Source organism: Letharia lupina (assembly GCF_014066315.1).
Source record: "Letharia lupina isolate WasteWater1 chromosome Unknown contig_5, whole genome shotgun sequence".
Lineage (NCBI taxonomy): Eukaryota > Fungi > Ascomycota > Lecanoromycetes > Lecanorales > Parmeliaceae > Letharia > Letharia lupina.
In genome coordinates, this window is record NW_023502974.1 from 756269 (window position 1) to 777841 (window position 21573).

The following is a 21573-nucleotide window of genomic DNA, read 5'->3' on the forward strand; positions in this document are numbered from 1 at the left end:
CAAAGTGCAAGACGCGGAGATTCTAGCCATGATCCCAGTCACCCCCGGCCCCAAACATCACAACGCTAGCTCATACTCTTTCGAAAAGCCTATAATCGACGGCTTACAATTCCTCTTCACACACCTTTTACTCTTCGTATCATCTCGCCTTCAAGTTCCCAGCCTATCACGGTACCTGCTGGTAATCTCTTTGGAAATTGTCTTTTGGAATCGCGTGGCAGGGTTGATGTTCGACCATGTCCGCGAGGCGCAGAGCGGACCTGATAGTGTCGTTGCCCACGTTATAAGCAGTCCGGTGTTCGAAAATTTACGGTCAGGAGCCTCCGCTTCATGGTACAGACAAGCTTTCGGAACAAGACGTAATTGCAAATATGACACTTCTCCACCCATTCGCAATTGCAGAATTCCTATTTCGCTAGCCGAGCTTGCTCCAGGAAGAAGTGGCTTGACATTGGGTACAAAGTGATGCTGTAGCTTGGCTTCCAAGCATCTGGCGACAGTGGTAAGAAAACATTCTTATTGCCTTCTACTGATTTCATAGGAGCCATCCTATGTATTTTGTTAGCCTTTGGGAGGCTGTGGCCATTGCTCCCTACCTCCTTCAACCAGGACCGGCGAGGTTCCCTCTAACCTGCATCGTCGTCACCCTACGTGCCTTTATTGTTCCCTGAGCTCCATCCGCTGTCTTGCAAACTTTGCTGGCAGGGCTACAGCAGCGAATGGGCAGGCCCAGATGTTGGAAATATGCGGGTGAGACGGTTTTCCTGGGTCAACAGCCCTGAGCTACTGGTTTTTTGACCACACCCCACGCCTTCATTGGCCCACACTTCTAGCGGAGTAGAAAAAAGTTCCAATACAATGGTTTGTACCCATACAAGTTAGGGCGGCAGAAGCCCATGCCTCCAGAACCTCTTAATCCAACATAGAATCCAGAATCGCTTGCATTGCACGGGGTATCATATTCTCTCCCTATATACACTTTCCGAAAAACAAAGCAGCGTAATCGTCACCGCTTTCGTTACCTTCAGCCATTTTCTGCTTGCCCATTTGAAGCCACTGCTCTTCCCTCAAGACTGGCAGTGCCTAGCCAACACCCTCACGTTATCCACAAACCCCCTGATGAGATCCTCGTACTGGCTAGTTTGCCCATTCATCGAAAGCTGGCCCTGTCTGCGGACTTCTTCAGAAGAGACTTCGATTTCGAGTTCATGCTCCTTTTCTGTTTTGGGCGTTGCCTGCAATCATTTAATGTCAGCCTCGACTGATGAAGAAGGCTGTGCTCATTTACCTCGGCTGGGGTAACCTGCGTCAGATCAATCTGATACGCCAAATGCTTGTAACTCATGCGATCCTTATTCCGATCAGCCTGCTTTCCATCCCGCGTTTGAGGCTCCACTAAGTCCGTCATCTCTCCCTTATAATCCATCTCCACGTTCACACTAATACGCCAATCAAAGAGTGTCCTCGGGCTGTAGATGTCGATATCTGCCACACGTGCTTTGATGATCTTTGCGAGCACTTTGCCAGTCTTCTGATCAGTCGTGATGCGCACCTTTGACTTGTTGGCGTGGCGAGGATTGATGTTGAGACCCGAGACTATGGATTGCGGAAGGGCCAAGGCGCCGGCTTGCGTGAGCTCGTAGAAGGTGTCGACTTCGCGGGTGTGTTTGTAGTCCATGGGGATGCGCGGTTTACGAGCGGATGATGCTGGGGGTCGGATGTTGGATTGACGGACAGCTTCGTTCAGGAACTGATTGAGAGCTCTGTGTTGAACCTGTTTGGTGTGTAGTTTTAGCAGTTTTCTCGGAACGGGGCTAACAGGGAGAGGCCTACCTCGGTCATTGAGCTCTTGAAGGCGATCCGTATGTTAGGATCTGAGTGGCTGACGACACACTCGTTCAGCACAGGCAAGCGGAGTCGGTCATTGGTGTTCTTATCAATCAGTTGACCGAGCTTGGCTTCAACCTCTAGGACGGCTCCTCCGCCGGTACCACCACCCGCTGGACCGACTCCAACATCATCTCTCTGAACGACATTCTGGAACAACCAATCTGATATAATTCTGACTAGCTCCTCCGCAGGTATAATGTTGAGGAAACTGGGCTCCCAAGGGCCTAGTGGGCCAGTGTTCGCAAGAGTTGGCTGTGCCACAGGTACATGTACACCATTAGCCTGATTGGAGTCGCCGTTAGCTCCTTGCATCCCGGTGGGCTGACCGTTTGATTGTACTGGCACCAATGCGTCAAGTGCTTGCCTTGGGGCTGCCCGCCTAGGATTGCCGTTCGGAGCGCGATTACGTCTAGGAACAGACTGAGCCCAGATCGGAATCTCCTTCCAGCGGCGAGGTTTCTGCTTCTTCTCCGGGATTGGTTCAGTATCCGGTGCCATCATCGATTGATTGGCGTCGCTATTCTCCACAGAGACTGACATCGAATTGTTCGGCGAATCTTCCAAACGAGTCTTCTTCTTGGCTGGCTGAGACAGAATCGGAGATTTGTTTGTCGGCGAGGAAAATCCTTCAACATCTATGGGTCGCTTAATTTCGTCGTCGGCTGGAATTTGGTCGTGAGCCCTTTTCTTAGTAGGTTTCGATGGTGAGTCAATGAGAGCCGAGGCTTCTACCTTGGCAGATGGTGGCATTTTCGCATTAGACGGCAACTGATGAGCCGATGGAATATTCACGAGATACGGTGCGGAAGATGTATGGTTGCGCGGTATGAAATCGAAGGATGTCTTCTTACTTTCTGTATTGAGTGTTGAAGGAGTTCCGGGTTGTGAGTGGCGGTTCATTCTTTCCGGCGGCTCACTTGTTGGTGCTGCATTGAGCAAACCATTCACTCCAATAGAGGACATTCGGGATTGTGTTGATTGTGTTCGATTCATTGTTGGCTCACGGACGCTTGCCAAATCCGGCGAAATCGCTTCTACTTTGCGCTTAGCAGGCGTGACTTGTCCGTTCCAAGTATTAATCTGAGACGATAGCATTTCTGATGAATTCAAGCTTGGTAGACTTGGTAGCCTTGTCTTGGGGCTGACACTCAGACTTCTTTCTCGTTCACGCGAATTAATAGGTTCGTGACTCAGTGACTGTGGGTGCCGAACATTATAATTCCGTGGTGATCCAGCTATCGCTGGAGCAGGCGACGCAGCTTGCGGCTGACCATACGTTCCTCCTGGGAGGCTTTGCTCTCGATTATAACTTCCCGAGGACTCACGGCGGAGACTGAAGTTGGACCTTGGAAACGTGGATGGGGGTCCTAGAGGTGTACTCGGTTGGCTCATGTACTGTGGGCCCGTATGCGACTGGGATAGAGACCTTAATTGAGTATGTGATGCCTGTGGTGATTCTCGAAAATAGCTTGGGGGCTGCTGTGCCGAGTTTGGTGTAGGTATTGAATGAGACGAGCTTGGACGTCCAAGGTTATTTAAGCCATGTGCACTACCCGGTGTACTTGTGGTAGGAGTTTGGCTGAGTGGTGTCGATGGACCAAACGAACGGTTGATGGGCGCGCCTGAAGACGGATAGTTGTCACGCTGAGTATACTGAGGACCATGGACCGGACTCTGGCTTGGCATCTGTGAAGGAGGGTATTGCCCACTGTTCAAGCCAGAAGGAGGCATTTGTTGGTATGGTGACCGCACAGCGCTGTGCGAAGGCCCATTTGCCCAATAGTCACTGTGCCCCGGCGTTTGTAGAGGCGACGGTTGTGGAGGCCTTCCATCACGGCGCTCCTGATTAATTGGCGTTTGATTCTGATGAGGGTTCGGATATCCAGCTGGACGGGGTCTATAATCTTGGTTCATTGAGCCTGGTCCGGACCTTTTTCGAGGAGGAGGAGGTGGTGCATCATCCGCATCAATTATCGACCTGATGTCCATAACTGCCGAGCGAGCTTATTCCTCCCCTTCCCGTTATGCCTTGATATGCCTTCCAGGCTCCAGCCAATACCACTCAAATAGTATTCTTCCACAACACCAAAGCTTCAGGTTTACCAATCGCTTTATCGAATTGAGAACTTGTGCCAGAACCGTAGCACATTCAACGGTTGTCTGTATCGCTGCCCTGAATGATGCTTCGTGCGGATCCCTGTGGAGGAGAGACTTGGCCCCCGTCTTCACAACGCGGTCGCTTCGTCAAGAACGCTTTTGCAATGACGGCACATCGAAGGAGCCAGCTCCTTATAGCTCTTTATAGCTCTTTATAGTATCGTTGCTCCTAAGCGCTATCAACTATCAACCCTTTCAGTCCCTAATCGTACATTCCGAGAGGGGGTCGTGTGCGCTTCGCGCGAAGTGGTTGTGAAATATTTGAAAGAAAAGCCTCACGTATCATATAATGTTATCGGGTTTTAAGGATGCCTCAGATAGTATGCCTAGTCTCCATGCTTTCCACAAAGCGGTGTCTGCAGCTTCCGGTCAGAATTGGAGAATCATCGTCATTGGAGTTACCTTCTTACATACCTAAGTACTCAGAATTGACGAAAATGGAATAGCGTCTTGGCGCAGCCAAGCTAACGATTGCGCCGAGTTGACGTGTATTCTAGCAGCTTGCCTGATCCCCTTCCATCAGCACTTTCCACGTTTTTCCCACCTTTTACGCCTACACTGAATTATCCAAGTGTGCGTCTGAACTACTCACATAAGCCAGCATCTGAATCTCCGTTGATATTTCATCCATCTGCAACGTGAGCACAACGCTTACGCTGTTTGTGGGGGATAGTCGCCATTCTCACGTGAAACTTTAAGGATCTCATCAACTTAGTCTTGGACCATTATTATGGTTGGGTTGACATCAGCAGCCGGTGTGGTGGGGTTCTTATCCGAGCCAGATGCTGAGCTTCAGATCTTCGCACTGAGGAAATTGAACGAAGAGATCGACTCACTATGGACAGAAGTCGTTGGATCCGTGGGCGAGGTCGAGGCTTTATACGAGGATCCTCAGTTTCCAGAGCGGGAACTGGCCGCTCTCGTCGCGGCGAAAGTCTACTACAACCTCCAGGAATATAATGAGAGCATGGTATTTGCCCTCGGTGCCGGCAAGCTATTCAACCTGGACCACGAGGGTGAATTCGAGGATACTATCATATCTAAATGCGTGGATACCTACATCGCTCTCTCTGATACAGCTCTCACAAGCGATGTAAATCAGCCAACTCAGCTCAACACCGCCTTTCCTTCGACAGTAAATGGAGCCACAAGTACATCAGCAAGTCTCGCTTCCCCTACGATGCCATTCTCACAGGCAACCCTCCCGTCGAAGTCCCTACTTTCACGCCAAGACAGTACAAATACGTTCGATCCGGCGGGTGCCCCCGCCCCCACGACCGCTCTACCTCCGTCACTCGCACAGCAACGAGGGATCCAGAAACCTTTACAAGCGGTAATAGACCAGTTGTTCGAGCGATGTTTCCGGGACAGGCGTTATCGCCAAGTGGTAGGAATCGCGGTAGAAGCACGCAAGTTCGATGTCATTCGACGGGCTATACTCCGTGCGAGCGACGATGAGAAGGGCAACAAGCCGGCCAAGGATGGCATTGGACAAGTTGACGAGCTGCTGGAGTACCTACTGGGTATCTGTATGGACGTAGTCCAGGAGCGCGGATTGCGCCAGGAGGTAGGAAGCTCACCTTTCCTTCGTCAGATTCGAGGGCATATACCCTAGCTAACATTGATTTTTCAATCAAGCTACTGCGTCTCATCCTCGGTCTACTGCGGGATGTTCCCTCTCCAGATGTCTTTTCGATAGCAAAATGCATTGTTTATCTGAATGAGCATTCGATGGCATCGAAGCTACTGGCAGATTTGGTTGAGACTGGCGGGCCACGCCGCCTAGCCGAAGCCTACCAAATTGCCTTCGACCTGTACGACAACAGCTCTCAAGAATTTTTGAAGAAAGTTAGGGAAGGCCTTCCGAAGAGCCCAGAGCCCACAGCCGCTCAGACTACTGATGGCGTAGACAAGATGGATGAAGACAAAGTCGATGATGCTCAAGAGACTGACAAGCTCTTGTCGGAGTCGGACAGCAATGCTGCTGCTCCGAGTTCTTCGTTGGATAATTCTGTGGAAAAGCCCCAGCCAATCAGTCCAGAGGCGGAGAAAGCATTTGACTCGATACGGGAGATCCTATCAGGGACAAAAACCATTCAATTGAACCTCGAATTCCTCTACCGAAACAATCATGCCGATGTTGCCATACTCAACAAGCTCAAAGATAGTCTGGAAGCACGGAACTCGATTTTCCATACCGCAGTTACATTGTCATGTGGGTTCATGAACGCCGGCACTATGAATGCCAACTTCTTCCGCGACAATCTGGACTGGCTCGGTAAAGCGGTCAACTGGTCAAAATTCACCGCCACTGCTGCCCTTGGAGTTATACATCGCGGTGATCTTGGCAATGGGCAGACACTCTTGAAGCCATACCTGCCAAAGGATACTGTCGAGGGTGCAAACACTGGCTCTGTCTACAGTCAGGGAGGTTCACTTTATGCCATGGGTCTCATCTACGCTAACCACGAGACGTTTGCGTTGGAACTTATCCGTGACCATTTCAAGAAGGCCACGGAGGAAGTCGTGCAACATGGTGGTGCCCTAGGCTTAGGCGTTGCTGGCATGGCTACTGGCGATGAGGGCATCTACGATGACCTCAAAGGTGTCCTCTACACGGACTCAGCTCTGAACGGTGAGGCTGTAGGCATCGCAATGGGCTTGATAATGCTGGGGACTGGCAACATTAAGGCCCTCGAGGATATGATCCAATACGCTCATGATACACAACACGAGAAGATCGTCCGTGGCCTCGGTCTTGGGATGGCACTCATAATGTACGGCCGGCAAGAGGGAGCCGATGAATTGGTGAATGGCCTTTTGGATGACCCTGATCCAATTCTCCGATACGGAGGCATCCAGACCCTCGCGCTTGCTTATTGCGGCACTGGCAGCAACAAGGCTGTTCGCAAGCTGCTTCATGTGGCCGTCAGCGATGTTAGTGATGACGTACGGAGATACGCCGTTATGAGTCTCGGCTTCATCCTCTTCAGAAAGCCTAAGAGTGTACCGCGTATGGTCGAGCTACTGTCAGAGTCGTACAACCCACACGTCCGATACGGCGCAGCAATGGCACTGGGTATATCTTGTGCAGGTACTGGTCTGGACGAAGCCATCGACCTTCTGGAGCCAATGATCAAGGACCCAACTGACTTCGTGCGTCAAGGAGCACTCATTGCCCTTTCCATGATCATGGTACAGCAAAACGAGGCCATGAACCCGAAGGTTGGCACTATTCGAAAGACACTGCAAAAAGCCATCGGCGACCGGCATGAAGATGCCATGACCAAGTTTGGCAGTGCCATCTCTTTGGGTATCATCGATGCTGGTGGCCGCAACTGCACGATAAGCCTCCAGACCCAGACGGGTAACTTGAACATGGCTGGTATTGTCGGAATGGCAGTGTTCACTCAATACTGGTACTGGTTTCCTCTAACACACTTCCTGTCCCTGAGCTTCACTCCGACGTCAGTCATTGGTCTTGACCAGGACCTTGAGGTTCCCAGCTTCAAGTTTCACAGCGCGACTCGACCTAGTCTGTTCGACTATCCTCCAGAGCAAGAAGCCAAGACGGAGGATGCTCCGGAGAAAGTCAAGACCGCCGTGCTCTCGACAACTGCCCAAGCGAAGCGTAGAGCGCAGAGAAAAGAAAAGCAGCAGAGACGCGAGAGCATGGACATCGACCAGACGCCCACCGCGCCAAAGGCAGACGCTAGGGACAAGATGGACACTGACGAGCCCGCTGTCAAGACCGAGGGTGACGGCGAGAAGAAAGATGAAGAAGAAGCCAAAGAATCGGATAAGCCTGAAGGCTTGAAGAAGAAAATGGAGAAAGAAAAAGTGGGCTTCGGTCTCGAAAACATGTCGCGAGTACTACCGGCACAGCTCAAATTCGTCAGCTTCCCAGATGAACGCTACGAGCCCGTTAAGAAGCCCACCGGGGGCGTGATACTGCTGACCGACACCAAGCCTTCAGAGTCAAAGACGCTCTTGGAGATGAAGAAAGCCAAAAAGCCCGCTCAGTCCGCTGTCCTACCAGGTTCATTACAAGATCATGTTGAAGCTGCGATGGCTCAAGGGGAGGCGACTAGGGAGGCTACTAGGGAGGCAAGCGGTGCAGCCGAGGCAGCTGGGGTTTTGACCGCGCTTGATGAGGGTGGTGAAGGGGAAGAGGACGCAGAGGTGCCGCATGAATTCGAATATCACTCTGACAACGAGTGAGCATGGCGATGATTAGGAAGCGCTCTTGACCGCCATCTCCTTGTCTTATTACCATCGAATACCCAGCTGTTGATGGCTTCCGGCTGTTGTGTTACAATATTATATCATAGCAATAATTACAGAAGTATCAGCAACACCCCATACAACTGACCATTCACCTGGGTCCCTTGAAGTAAAGGCACTTGGTAAGAGCTATCCTCAGATAACTTGGCAAATACCGGAAATCAAATTTCCCATCTAAATCAGTGAATGATGAAAAATGCAATTGCCATGAGAAATGTTCCTACAGTATTCCCCGCTGAATCACCCAATCACTCATTCAGAACTCGCACGGGCATGGCCGCTTTGGAAGTTTCAATCAGTGATTATTCGGTGACTCTCAAACGCCAAGCCTGGCTTTGAGATTCCAAGCTGTGGTATTCGATAAGTCGATAATAATGCAACGCGTAATACGTTTGGAATCAGTCTTTAAATAAGCTGCTAAACCTCGCTGGTACCATTGTTTTTAGTATCAGCAATGCCTGCGACTGCGGCGACAACTACGGCGAAGACTGCGGCGATGGTGTGGTACGGTCGTGGCGCGGAAGGATGAAATGATCTCCGCAGTATTTGTGCGCTGGGATATTGTCTCATTTTCATTTGTATGCTTTTTCTTCCAAACCATTAGATGGAGGGTCATCACTACGTCTTCCTTCCCGATTGTCAATACTGTCTGGAGCTTGGAAGATGTCCAATTCCACTTCAACCCTCCATGGCTGGGTGGATCAGCCAAATAACCGCGGGACTTTTGACATCATTTCGAGTTGCTTCTTAACCATATTTTTGTGCACATGGACGTGCCTCCATCTCAATGTTCCCGCTTCAAAAGAGGGCGCTTGGAGACCCGTCTTGAGGAAAAGTCGCTGGATGGTGTTAACCATACTTGGACCCGAGTTCGCCGTTGCCTTCGCCGCAGGGCAACGAGCCAACGCAAGGCGTGCACTTGACACTATGAGAGGGATGGGTTACTCCGAATGGACTCTACGTCACAGCTTTTATGCCAATATGGGTGGATTTATTTTGCAAGCACGTGACAGTGCACCATTTCCCATCCATGGGCTGCACCTTATTTACCTACTAAAAGAGGGTTATTTGGATCTCCCAGAGATCACTTCGGAGGAGATCTCGGATAAGAGCAAGGCCAATTTACTTGCTAAAGCTCTGGTGTGTCTGCAAACTGGCTGGTTTGTGGTGCAGTGCTTCGGTCGTCTGGCTCAAAGCCTCCCATTGACAACACTGGAACTCGTAACCGTCAGTTACGTATGGTGCACATGGGCTATCTATGCACAATGGCTCAAGAAGCCTCTTGACGTCACAGCGCCCACGGTTCTCAGGACCCAAGCGAGTACCGCAGAAATCCTGCTCAAGGCCGGTCCTGCAGCTTCCCAGCCATATCGTCAAACTCCCCTCGACTTTGTCTGGGACGGTCGCGTTTCGTGGACTCTGGATGTGCAACCGTTCCTTCACTTCCGTGTTGATCCTCGCAAGAGACCTATGCCACGTATACTGAACGATAGCATGCCATGGTTTGACACAGCTGTTGATGCTGCAGTGTGTATTTTCGTGATTGTATTCTATGGTGCCATCCACATGTTTGGCTGGAATCTGCTTTTCCCGACTCGAATGGAGAAGACTCTGTGGCGTCTAGCCGCGCTCGTTCTCTTATGCACTACAGTGATATTGTGCATATGGGAATTGCTGTGGGGTATCTTTCGTGCAGCGTATCTCCTACACATTAACAAAAAGAGAATGAGTTTTAGGTCTGTCTACTATATCTATGCGAACAAAATCGAAAAGATTAGCGGAGCGGACGGGTTGCCTATCCATGACAAGGACTTCGACGAAGGCGTCATTACATATTGGCACATGGGGGTTTTTGTCCCCCTAGGAGTGTTGTACGTGCTCTCTCGACTATACATAATTGCGGAAGCTCTTGCTTCGCTCCGAGCTCTTCCCAGCGGTTCCTTCCAAAATGTACACTGGACAACCTTCATTCCGCACTTTTAGGGGCTAACGCCTGCATTCGGAAAGCTCATTTGCTTCATGGCTTCTTCGCCTTTCTACATCGTCCTGCTTGTAACGATGGTGAAAAGATGAATGGTCATGATCTGATTGTGAAGGGTATGCGTCGTTGAGAGGTTGTTGTGGGTATGGAATTTTCTGAGGAGAAAACAGCAATCAATATCAGGTTGGACTAGATCCTGTACATACAGACAAAGTACTCGTAGCATCGACCAGTCACTTTGGGCGGTAGCCTTTCGACGAAATCAACCGGCGGAAAAATCTCTGCGAGATTTACGGATTATATGAGTTTGAAGATTTCCCGACCTATTCTTGATGTCGAGATTTCTCGAACTTCAATGCTTTCATCTCTGATATCTTACCTTTATTAAGAATTATCGAATCTCTATAATTCCAGTGGCGTTAGATTCAAAATAGTGAGGGGACCAATCGTCGTATAGTTACACTTTTCTATACATGCGTAATTGGTATTCAGTGCCAAGCATTCCAGACAAGACAACTTCACTCTGCCCGCCTCATTGTGCATCAAACAACGCAAAATCGCGGAAATGGCAACACTATCGCCTCAAGACATCAGAACACTGGAACACACCCGCCAGCGCCTTGCTCAGCTTACAAAATCCCTAGATTCTTTGCAAAAACAGATTCACACCATAGAACCTCTTCCATCATGGTAAGTCGGCAGTCGTCACGACAACCTACAACATTCTCGCTTTCTCCTCTCCGTTTGCAAAATCATGGGACGAAAACAGCTAAGAGCTTCCAGGTCCTCCCTCCACTCGCTTTCCCAAATCATATCCCAAAACCTCGCCTCTGTCTCCGCCCACCTGACCACGCACGCCCCGCTCCTTTCGTCCCTGGTCGCCTACCCCTTGCCACTATACCCCGGCCGAGAACAGGAGCCCGTTCTCAATCAACTACTACGCAAGAAATTGGAGCCACATGTTGAAGATTGGGTTGAAGAAGGTCGTCTAGCTGGAGAGGAGGTGGCTAATTGGGATGGTGGTAGGGGAAGGGCCGAGATCACAGGATTGTGGGAATGGGCGGGCATAGCGGCGAATGAGCAAGCACGGAAGCACGAGTGGGGCGGAGACTATACCGTTGAGGAGATCGAAGGTGGAATTGAGAATGTGGTTACGGGGTTGAGGGACGAGGAGAGTGACGAGGAAGAGGGTGAGGAGGGAGACGAGGGAGCCGCTTGGTCGGCGGAAGTGGAGGGTCAAGAGAACAAGAAGGCTGAAGAAGGAGGAGGGGGAAAGCCGCTATCGATGGATGATATGCTGCGGTTTTTGGTGAAAGGGGAAGAGCCGAGGAAGTGATGACGAGGGGGCACACCTCCCCACTCCACGATCATACCGACGGCTTTTGATCTTCCTCGGGAGTCAGGACGGCGACTGGCAAGGTTCGGACGGCATGGATGCGTAGGAATGGATATACCCAAGGCGTTGGAGAACGATATGAGGCTTCTGAGGAACCTCTACGACATTGCATATGGACGAGATATCATCCTTGTTCAGTCATGTAACCATTCATCGAGAATGACGAGACCGTCAGGGATGTTTCCTATACCGCCATCGCCTTTCATTCCGTTGCTGCTCACTTGAATATCTCTCCGGATCTGCCTGGCTTCCACACCTTCTGCTCCTCACTCTTGGTCTACTGCTCCCTTTGCCAACAGTCTTCTTGTCTCTTTTCTTCTCTGCAAAGGTACTGTCCTGTCCCTGATCAAGCTATCGACAATGAAACTCAGCTGCCTTACCGGATAGCCCTGTTCCTTCGCGTCCGACACGCCGCCCACGCCGCGAGCATCAGCTCGTTCTTCAGCCGCACTCGTTCTGAAACATAGCGCATGGGTTCAATCTCCCTCCATGTTCGCAACCTAGGCTCGTGGCTTCAGGGCGCTACGGCCGACATGATAGGCTTACTGTTGTCAGCTTACGGCGTAATAGGAAAGGACGAGTACTGCAAGAAGGAATATTTATTATGTAGAGGACAAGTATAGGTCGACATATATCCAAGCACGGTCATTCCGATTTCGAAATCTCAGTGGTAACATTGATCAATTGCTTCTCTCGTCGTTCGTGCCACTACTGCAGCTCACCATTGCGTTCCAATCGACCGCAATGTCCTCAACATCTATCACCACTACTCAATTGCATGCTAACATGTCAGCAGAGCCCTCATCAACGTCAGTCAACCTCTCGGCCAGAGCCCAGCCAACAGTGACGTCCTCTCCCCTCCTTTCCCTCCCTCTTGAGCTCCGCCTTCAAATCTTCGCTCACACCCTCTCTCTTACGCCACGGCTCAAACCCTCCTTCCCAACCGACACAAGCGAGAAGCGCCACCTCTTCTACGACCACGTGGACAACTCCCTCCTGCTCGTCTCCCGCCAAATATACCAGGAAGCGCGGCTGCTTCCCTTCCAGAGCAACACCTTCATCTTCGCGAAGATCTACGGCAGCTCCATCGTCTCCGCTATCAAACTGTTGGAGAAACTGCGAGATTGGCAACGTGAAGCGGTGAGGAGCGTGGAGATTGCTGTCGTAGGCAGGGAAATAGTAGAAGGTTGGAGGAGAGAAGCGGGGTGGGAAGCCGCTGTGCGCTTACTGTCTTCGAGCAAGGTCGAAGCCAGAGTCAGGATTCAAGAAGGGGATGTATGGATCGGAAATGGGGCAGAGGCTACAGCTTGCTGGCTGCCCAATGGAGGAAATGTGGGACTGGTTGCGGGTATTGGATGGGTAGCATTGGATGAATCAATGGTTCCGGAGAATCCGAAGTGGGGCGATGTGAGGCCTGTTGTTGGAACTGGAAGAGGAGGGTGGGTGCAAAAGTTGTTGCAGGCAGGGGTGCCGGAAAGTGTGAGATTAGAGTTCTGTTGGAGCTGAGTGTTTGAATATGATCACATTTCGGGCATTGGTGGATGGTGGTCATGTTAGACGAGACGGTACTTTTGATTGATGAAATCAGCTGGCTCGCTATCCTCTGCGGCGGGTCGTTGGTCCCTTCCCTTTGGTCGAGGCTCTGGTGCTGGAGCCCTTAACGATGTCGGCTGGTTTCTGGCCAATCTCTCCTGCATGCGATGCTGTGGCTGGACTGTTCCAATAGTATACCTGTTTATTGTCAAAATTTGCTTCCTCGATCGCATCGTTTCTGTTCGGCACTACTCGCACTGGAACCTACCATCTGAGCAGCCAAGACTAGATTGAGCACGAAGCCTCCAACGAATCCATAAAGAATCAGCCTATCATCCACCTCCTGCAACGTGGTATATATCCTCGTCAAACTTCCAAAGAGGTAGTTAAAGACCTGCATCACCAACGTATTTTAGCTGCCGCCCCCCAGCCTCACAACCCTCACTCACCATAAAAGCGCTCAACTGCCCAGTCCCCCCCTCACTATAGATGGTCCAGACCTGCGGCAGCTTTGATGCTACCCCCAACAGGCCCGCTCCCATTTGTGCATATGTCAACGTCTGCATGTCGATCACGCCCTCATTGAACAGCGAATAACCCGCCGAAGCCAGAGCAGCCACGAAGACGGCCGCCAGAACCGTTTGGCCCGTATACCGCAGCACCAATAGACTGATTACGACGTTCTGCGCAGCGATCATCGCCGTTTCCCCGTACGTATTGAACGGAAACCCATTGCGCGCGCTATAGGCCAAGGTCGTCAACAGCGCTGAGGTCTCGAGGGCGTAGGAGAGGAACGAGATCCCGGCTCCGGATTGTGAGGACAGGAGTTTGATGATCTGAGGGACCTTGACGACGGAGGAGCCGGCGACCGTGGCGATCCCGAGAGCTTTGGACACGGCGAGCTTCAGGCATTGTGTGGAAGTGAGGTCGATGTCGAGGATGAGGTTTTGGTAGCAGTCGGGCCCGATGAGGGAGACGCCGAAGTCGCGGATGGGGGCAGGAAGGGAGTGGGTGAGGGGTTGGATGGTGGTGCGGAGGGCGTCCATTATTGTGAGATGCGTGGGAGGTTGGCAAGAGGTGGATGTGATGAGCTGACCTTTAAGGCTCGAAGAATGACAGGGTCGGTCAGCCCTACGGCGCAAAGACAAGGCCCCTTTTCAAAAGCCTCAAAAAGCCACAGATAGCCTTGCTTCATGGTCAATATGAGACTTCTTGGTAAGTTGGAAGTGTGTTTAATATTCTTCAGTACTTGCAAATAACCACTGCCTCTATCCTAAACCGAGGACTTCGACCACCGAAGACACAAGAACACCAGCATACACATATCATATCTCCTTCACAGCTTCATTCCTAGAGCCTTGTGCACCCTCAGTGCCTGTCTGATGCTGAGATCCAGCATGATCTCCTCGCTGCCACCAGGAATCGCGTAAGCTCGGACGTCGCGGTATAATCTCTCGACCTTGGCACCTTGTCCACCACGGCTGTAGCTGAGTCCACCGAAGATCTGACTTGCCTCCCTAGCACAGAACTCAAAGGTCACCGTGGCCTGGGCTTTCAAGCCCGCAATAGCACCTCCAAGCTTCAACATGGCCTCGGTCTCTTGCATGACGTTGCACTGGTAGATCAGATTCTCCATCCAGTTGTAAGAGGCTTCGATCTGGCGAGCCATGTGTGCAAGCTTGAGCCGGATGACAGGGTGGTCGATGAGCTTCTTGCCGAAAGTGCGGCGCTTGTGAGCATACTTGACAGACTCTTCGTAACAGACGCGGGAGAAACGAATGCATTGGATGATTATGCCTATTCGCTCGTGGTTGAAGTTTGTCATAATGACTAAAGAAGAGCGTTAGCGTTGTCATTGCAGAAGTAAGAAACATGATCTTACCCTTAAACCCTTGGTTCTCTTTGCTTAGCAGATTCTCCACCGGTACTTTAACGTCCTCGAACGTTACATATGTGGTTCCACTGGCCCATACACCCTGGCAGTCCATCTTCCTGGTGCTGACACCACCGTGCTCGCGCTCAATAAGCAGCGCTGACACACCGTTCATACCTTCACCACCAGTTCGGACCGCAGTTGTGAAGTAATCGCACCACACGCCGTTTGTGATCCACTTTTTCTCGCCGTTCACGATGTAGTGCTTGCCATCTTCGGTAAGCTTAGCTTCGCAAGTCAGATTGGCAACATCACTTCCAGCATCTGGCTCGGTAATAGCCAGACATATTCTCTTGTCCCCATTCAAGATGCCGGGTAATATCCGATCGACGAGGGGCTTCTTGCCGAACTTGACCAAGGGAGGGCATCCGATGCCAAATCCTCCGATCAGGTTCCATACAAGACCACCGCTGCCTGCTCTCGATATCTCGTCCGTCAAAAGCATTTCGTGGAAGAGGTCCCAGTCTTCAGGCTTCACGCTCTTGACCCGGTGATCGGTGTAATTAGTAGGATATTTGTGTAGGCCCATCAGACCTGCCAGGTAGCCACGCTCGCCCATCTGCTTGTAGATTTTGTCTGGCACTTTCTTGGCTTCATCCCATTCCGTAACGTAAGGTTCGATCTCATTGTCAACCCATTCGCGGACTTCCGCGCGGAGAGCAACGTGGGTCTCGTTGAAATAGGGAGAATGATACTAGACTTGAAAGTCAGCCACGAAGACGTTTCCATGAATAGGATCATGCATACACTTTGATACCACGATGGATCCGCGTAGGGTATCATAGCCCCATACGGATCCATTGACTCTTTTGCTTCCTCCACATCTTTCCCTGGGACTGGAGCTACGGCTCCGGACTCAGCTTGTGGTTTTACCTTCTCCTTAGCCTCCGTCTTCTTCTCAGCTGGTGGCGGTGTTGCAGGTGGAGTAGGAGGGGCGGCTTCTTTCTTCTTGCTGTCTAGGGATCCGACCAGTAATTGGGCTCGGTATTTCTTAAGTATGCTCTCATTGTGATATTTCCAGAATTGTTTTGAGGCATCCTTGCCGGCCACCCGCTGGAGGACTAGGGCATAGCGAGTCAACAAACACCCACTCAGGGGGCAGTTGCGGGAGGTGCTTACTTTTCTGACCTCCAGGATGTTCTTCTTGAAATTTGGTCAAGTCGTAAGCGTCGTCATCAACAATGACCCTATTTAGAGTAATGTTAGAATGCGGTGAAACAGAAAATGGGCTCTATGCTAACCAGAGGTCGTCTTTCGTTTTGTGGCTAGCAACCTCATCTTTTGAAAAGATCTTGGACATTGTGAGAAAATGAATGAAAGGCGTCTATAGTCTATGTAGGGGGCTGACTGTAGCGAGAGAGGAAGAAAAGGAACAGAATGTCACTCAGTCAAATGCGGATGGATGGTGGAGACAAAGTGAAGGAGGAGATGCCTCGGCCGGAAATACCGTATACTCGAGTAGTGAATCCCACCCCCCCACCAATGCAATTCCCCGACGCCAATAATTAGGCAGTAATCTCCGCCATGTGGGCTCGGTTGACTTGCTTCAAATCACTCTGCCATTTTCCATTTTGGCATTCACATCGTGATTGGAAAAAGTACTTTAAAAGTCTGGGTTTGTAGATGATGTTTGATTGGTGAGAATGCCCCTCGTGACTTGCGCCGCGGGCTGAGAATTGTGCCTCGGCTCACATTTTTGCGGGCTGGAGTTCATGTCGTCAGTCATCCAGGTCATCCATCATTCTCTACCACAGTCCAGAGTGCACGTGAATATCATAGCAATTCCCGCTTTTCTTTGGTACCCTTTCCAACTTGGAAGGGGAAATTGCCTTCAGCATCATCGAAGATGGCCGCTCCTGTCCAAGTCACCAAAGCCTCTGAGCTTCATACAAACACCGGACAGACGGAAGGCATGGTTAGGCAAGGTGCAATTATTGACAAGTCGGACAGCATCAGCGCATCTGGTCCATCCCTTGAAAAGCCCCTATTGTGAGAACCTAGGCTCAGACTTGCAGTCATGATCGCCAAACCCCGCTCCTCCTCCGCCATCCATCATCACGGGCCCCAAGATACCGTGGTTTACTGCGTCCGTGGGCGAGGGGCAGTGGTTTCAGAAGGAGGGAAGAAGAAACAAGTCTTGGAAAAGGGAGACTTCGCATTGATACCGGCACATGCTGAGCATCAGGAAATCAACGATGAAGACGAAGAAGTCGAATGGATCATAACGAGGAGTGGGCGAGTTCCTGTCGTTGAGAACCTAGAGGGTTGGGGTACGAGCTAAGAGCGACCACATAGTTCGATAGATTCTACAACTTGTGTGTCTCGTTCCTTCAATAGTAGTCTCATCTACCAAATACATTGATGTTGATTGAGAAAGGTTCCCGCCCACCGTTGTTACCTCACCAGATGCCACGGTCTGTCTAAGCCATGTGAAATACGAGGATGAGGCTGAATCGCCACGAGTGCGTATCGTATGTATGCTGGGAAAGCGAGGATGAACATCCCATTGCACGGGACTAGCTTGAATGTTCTGGACAGTAACCGCCGATGACCCATTTCTCCCACATCTTCCGCTGGGGATAAGTCACAGAGTGGCCGTTGTCCCCCAAATCATCTGCATTGAGCGCATGTGAACCATTCGAACACGTGCAGGAAGGTAGTGAAGCTGGCGTATCAGGCGACAAAGCAAGCTCATTCGCGTCAGGACCGTGATCGGTGTCAGCATTACTGTTCTCGTCTGACTCATCGTCACTGTCGGCATCGAAGTCGCCATCGCTCGGATGGGTAGGGAGATCGTCTTCCTCGTCACTATCGCTTGACCCGAAGGCTATATCGTCAGGAACCTCCATACTGCCCTCCCAGGAATCATCGAAATGATTTGAGTAGTCAATTCGACGGAGACTGACCCAGTCCAGCTGTTCCATCTCGGTACGAAGAACTTGCAGAACGTCTTTCCACATGCTGTCCTCCTTGAGCAGCACATCGCGGAGACGTAAGCCTCTAAGAGTTTTGCTATGTCGTCTAGCGAGCCAAATAATCTCCCTTGCTTCCAGACGACAAGCTTGAATGCCAAAGGCACGAAGCTTGTCCCATTTGATATCGTGAAAGATGTCTTCGAGATTCAAGTCGAGCGGTGCACGGGAAGGGAATCCGATGTGCACAGCCTGTAGGTTCTTCGCTGCCAGGAATACGGCGCGGAAAAGGCCGGAGAGCTCTTGAACCCGGGTATTGAGGTCTGCACCATCCTCAAAATGTAGTTCAAGACAAGTGAGACCAGACGCAAGTGAAGAGAACGTCTGGGGGATGTTCCGCTGAATAGCTAGCATGCTCTGAGGGCTCATCATGGGCCCTGAGAATTTATTGAAAGATGATTGTGTGGACATTAGAGCTTCAGCGATAGTCTTCGTGGCATGATAACATGCAGGCGACCATCTCAAGTCTACCACGGGTTGCCCAGAAGGAGCGGCATTTGATCCATCTCGCTCCAACAATTCGAGCAAACGCTGATCGGCTTCATCTGTCAAACGAAGGATCTGCACATGCTGAAGTGTTGTGAATGCTGCCATTGCTTTCTTCAGGATGCGAGTGTCTTCACCCGATCGTAGTATTTTTGTTTGATCCTTCTCTCTCGCTCGTAGGCTCGCAGCGTGCAAGGGGTCGAAGGCGTCGGCGGGCCTTGTGGAACGTATAAATTCACCAACCTGCAATCTGCCTTTGGTATTCGTCAGCTCCCGCATCATTTGGGGGCCCGAGTAACTTACTGTTACCGTAAAAGAGAGGAACCAAATAGCTAAACTTCCGTGTATTCTGTATAAGATGACCGTTGCTGCAAATTTCCTCCAACCTTCGAAAGCCCCGCGAGGAGAAACGAAGAGTGACCCTGGTGAACTGATAGGGAATCCCTAAGTCTGCAAATCTTCGACACGTAAGTCTAAAATTTGCAATGTCTTGCGCTTGACATGGTAATGGCGGGCTTGGGAGCCGGAAGCTTTCGACGGAGAGGTATTCTCTCCGGTCTACGCTGACGCAGCTTTGAGACTCTGATTCGATGTTGTCGAGGATTGCATTAAGAACTTCATTTGAGAGCTCCTGAATATTCGCCATTGAGGCAACCACGACATCGAGCTTATAAAGAAACGATAGGAATAGCGCAGACGTCAATCATGTTGTGCCGATGATACTGTGGAGGCGGGGACGAAGTCCGACAACAAATGCCTCGAAGTTCAAAGCAAGGGGATAGGAATAGGATGTCAGACGACATCATGCCAACACACGGAGCAGAAGGAAGACGGACGGAACAGAAAGACGCACGTCGACGCAAAAAGAGGAACAGCGCTGCATGAAGTATAGGTTGACATGCGGTATGAGCGAATCATGGCTCTTCTTCCCCTCCACTCGAAGTCACATGATCGAAATCTCACCATCGGGACTACCCTTCCCGCTGCAACTATTGACCTGGATGGCTGTCAGGCGCTCCTGCTCGTACGGGAGACGGTCTGGATCGGGCAGCTTGTACGTCGTGCAGGCCGTGCAGACTAAGCTCAGGATTTGCACGGCGCTTCCGCATCTGCGCAACTACAAATGGAGAGCGTTCCCCCAACATTATTTCTGATGACTTCGAATTCGCCGTCCACCTCCAAGCACAATTGGAAGCTATATATAGCTGAACACGAAGAGTGAACCAAGCAGGTTGAGATGCGCTGTCGAAGAAAGATCATTGGCAACTGTGATCAATGCGTCTAGCCAGAATGGATCTAGCCCACACGTCTGGCGCTTCGGCCTACGAGCCAGGGTTGTTGTAGCATTTCCCAGCCTCCCAGGACATCAAGTCCTGACAAGCTTGCGACTTCTTGATAAGTCCGAGGAGTTGGACATGGATGGCTTGCTGCAGGCGCTCATTGATTGGACAAGCTGTGGTCTCCCTGCAGCATCCCCACATTGCTGCAGAATGCAGGGGTGGCAGCTAGCCAAGGTTGCGGCATTAGACTGTTACTGCTTGCAAATGCTTTCAATTTGATCGGACTTGCTTGCTGTCTCCGCTAGATCTGTCAAATTTTGTGGCAGATTTCTCGTGTATCCTGCGTCTGATATCTGTGCTGCTGATCTTGCCCTGGAACTTGTCGTCTGCGCGATCCCGGCTGTCACCATCAGCCTCCCCAGCCTCGAGCACATCAACTTCGAAAACTTCTAGAGCAGACCACCCCTTTTCTCCTCTTTTGTCGTTTACCACTTGCCCTCCGCCCTTAGTTTCTGCGGAGAGGACAAGCGCCGTAATCGTTTCGTCGGTGATTGTGGGTCCACATGGATCAAAAATCTCCACGTATTTGATGATCAATCCGGATTTGAGCGTGTTATGGACTTCTCTGCCGTGAGGCGAGTTGCTCTCGACATGCCGTAAATTGTCCAGTACATGGCTAAGCGAGAAAAGCCCCAATATTCCAAGCAGAAACTCCTGGACGGCAAGCTGACGCTCTGGGAAGTCTTCTAGTTCCTCTCTAAAGTTTTTGTTCTTAAGAAGTTCATCGCCAGTGATTCCAATCGTCAAGCACGCTCCCCGGATGGATCTCGGATCGAGAACAAGTGCTGTCATTGTAAGGAGCAGCTTGTGGCCAACATGAAGATGGTCAAAGGTACCTCCCACCGCAATGGAACAATGGCAACCAGATGAAATCTCTTGGAAAGCGTTTTGCGGAGAGCTTTGGTGAATGCTAAGGCCTCCTGGAAGCCTCTCAATTTCAATCTGGTTACTGCTCATAGTCTCGTCTGAGGACCCTCCCCTTATGCGGAGGAAGTCCTGAAGCAGACTTTCCGCCGGCTCGCTCTCCAGGGAGCATAGGCGTTGCCATGCTCGGTCATTTCCTGCCAAAGTTTGCAGATCACCGAATGGTTGGAGGCGTTGAGAAGCCCTGGGATGAGCGGGTTGATGCTGGTTGGTCAGGCCTCTATGGAAGATGATCAGACGAACATCAACATCGTTATCGTACTGTAGATCAATGGAATTCTCCGTGCAGATTACGCAGATCAGTCTATACATTAGTCCCAAAAGCCTCTGTATTTTTGGGTATCGAAAGATCTGCTCATCTTCGTAAGCAATGGCAACATCCAAAACCACATCGAATGATCCGGCCGAGGCATTGGATGCCATTTGCAAAACTTGAGTCAGACCTTGTCCATATGCAACCCTTAAGGCATTGAGCGATATCTCGGAGGGTGGACGAGGAAGTAATAGCAGCCACAGTGGGCTGGACTCAGGGCCGTCAGCCATGCCAAGATAGGCGATAGACAATAACAGCTCAAGGGAACTTTGACTTCAAGCTGGAGCCTGACAACGTTGCTTCTATTGGAAGCGGTTCAAGTGGACAATGTTAGAAAAACGCGAGGTAAGGCCGTAAGGTCTCG

The 21573-nt window shown here is 50.9% G+C and overlaps 9 protein-coding genes across 9 annotated transcripts; 4 read left to right on the forward strand and 5 right to left on the reverse strand.

Annotated features, from left to right (window-relative positions):
• Window positions 1–1067: 1067 nt before the first annotated feature.
• Window positions 1068–3804, reverse strand: HO133_008471 (uncharacterized protein; the record flags this gene model as incomplete). The annotated part of the gene is made up of 3 exons (XM_037299337.1): window positions 1068–1235; window positions 1289–1774; window positions 1834–3804. The coding sequence occupies 3 exons, from the start codon at window positions 3802–3804 to the stop codon at window positions 1068–1070; spliced, it is 2625 nt and encodes an 874-aa protein (XP_037155338.1).
• A 973-nt stretch (window positions 3805–4777) lies between these two features.
• HO133_008472 (uncharacterized protein) lies at window positions 4778–8268 on the forward strand (the record flags this gene model as incomplete). The annotated part of the gene is made up of 2 exons (XM_037299338.1): window positions 4778–5614; window positions 5686–8268. The coding sequence occupies 2 exons, from the start codon at window positions 4778–4780 to the stop codon at window positions 8266–8268; spliced, it is 3420 nt and encodes a 1139-aa protein (XP_037155339.1).
• A 1044-nt stretch (window positions 8269–9312) lies between these two features.
• Window positions 9313–11648, forward strand: HO133_008473 (uncharacterized protein; the record flags this gene model as incomplete). Its single annotated transcript, XM_037299339.1, has 3 exons — window positions 9313–10202; window positions 10820–11002; window positions 11096–11648. The coding sequence occupies 3 exons, from the start codon at window positions 9313–9315 to the stop codon at window positions 11646–11648; spliced, it is 1626 nt and encodes a 541-aa protein (XP_037155340.1).
• An 846-nt stretch (window positions 11649–12494) lies between these two features.
• Window positions 12495–13214, forward strand: HO133_008474 (uncharacterized protein; the record flags this gene model as incomplete). Its single annotated transcript, XM_037299340.1, has 1 exon — window positions 12495–13214. The coding sequence occupies one exon, from the start codon at window positions 12495–12497 to the stop codon at window positions 13212–13214; it is 720 nt and encodes a 239-aa protein (XP_037155341.1).
• Window positions 13215–13304: 90 nt separating this feature from the next.
• Window positions 13305–14287, reverse strand: HO133_008475 (uncharacterized protein; the record flags this gene model as incomplete). The annotated part of the gene is made up of 3 exons (XM_037299341.1): window positions 13305–13439; window positions 13510–13635; window positions 13691–14287. 3 exons carry the CDS (start codon window positions 14285–14287, stop codon window positions 13305–13307), a joined length of 858 nt encoding a protein of 285 aa, XP_037155342.1.
• A 290-nt stretch (window positions 14288–14577) lies between these two features.
• HO133_008476 (uncharacterized protein) lies at window positions 14578–16474 on the reverse strand (the record flags this gene model as incomplete). Its single annotated transcript, XM_037299342.1, has 5 exons — window positions 14578–15071; window positions 15124–15868; window positions 15922–16235; window positions 16294–16361; window positions 16416–16474. 5 exons carry the CDS (start codon window positions 16472–16474, stop codon window positions 14578–14580), a joined length of 1680 nt encoding a protein of 559 aa, XP_037155343.1.
• Window positions 16475–17020: 546 nt separating this feature from the next.
• Window positions 17021–17455, forward strand: HO133_008477 (uncharacterized protein; the record flags this gene model as incomplete). Its single annotated transcript, XM_037299343.1, has 2 exons — window positions 17021–17138; window positions 17190–17455. The coding sequence occupies 2 exons, from the start codon at window positions 17021–17023 to the stop codon at window positions 17453–17455; spliced, it is 384 nt and encodes a 127-aa protein (XP_037155344.1).
• A 235-nt stretch (window positions 17456–17690) lies between these two features.
• Window positions 17691–19278, reverse strand: HO133_008478 (uncharacterized protein; the record flags this gene model as incomplete). Its single annotated transcript, XM_037299344.1, has 2 exons — window positions 17691–18886; window positions 18936–19278. 2 exons carry the CDS (start codon window positions 19276–19278, stop codon window positions 17691–17693), a joined length of 1539 nt encoding a protein of 512 aa, XP_037155345.1.
• Window positions 19279–20182: 904 nt separating this feature from the next.
• HO133_008479 (uncharacterized protein) lies at window positions 20183–21439 on the reverse strand (the record flags this gene model as incomplete). The annotated part of the gene is made up of 1 exon (XM_037299345.1): window positions 20183–21439. One exon carries the CDS (start codon window positions 21437–21439, stop codon window positions 20183–20185), a length of 1257 nt encoding a protein of 418 aa, XP_037155346.1.
• Between the last annotated feature and the right edge of the window lie 134 nt (window positions 21440–21573).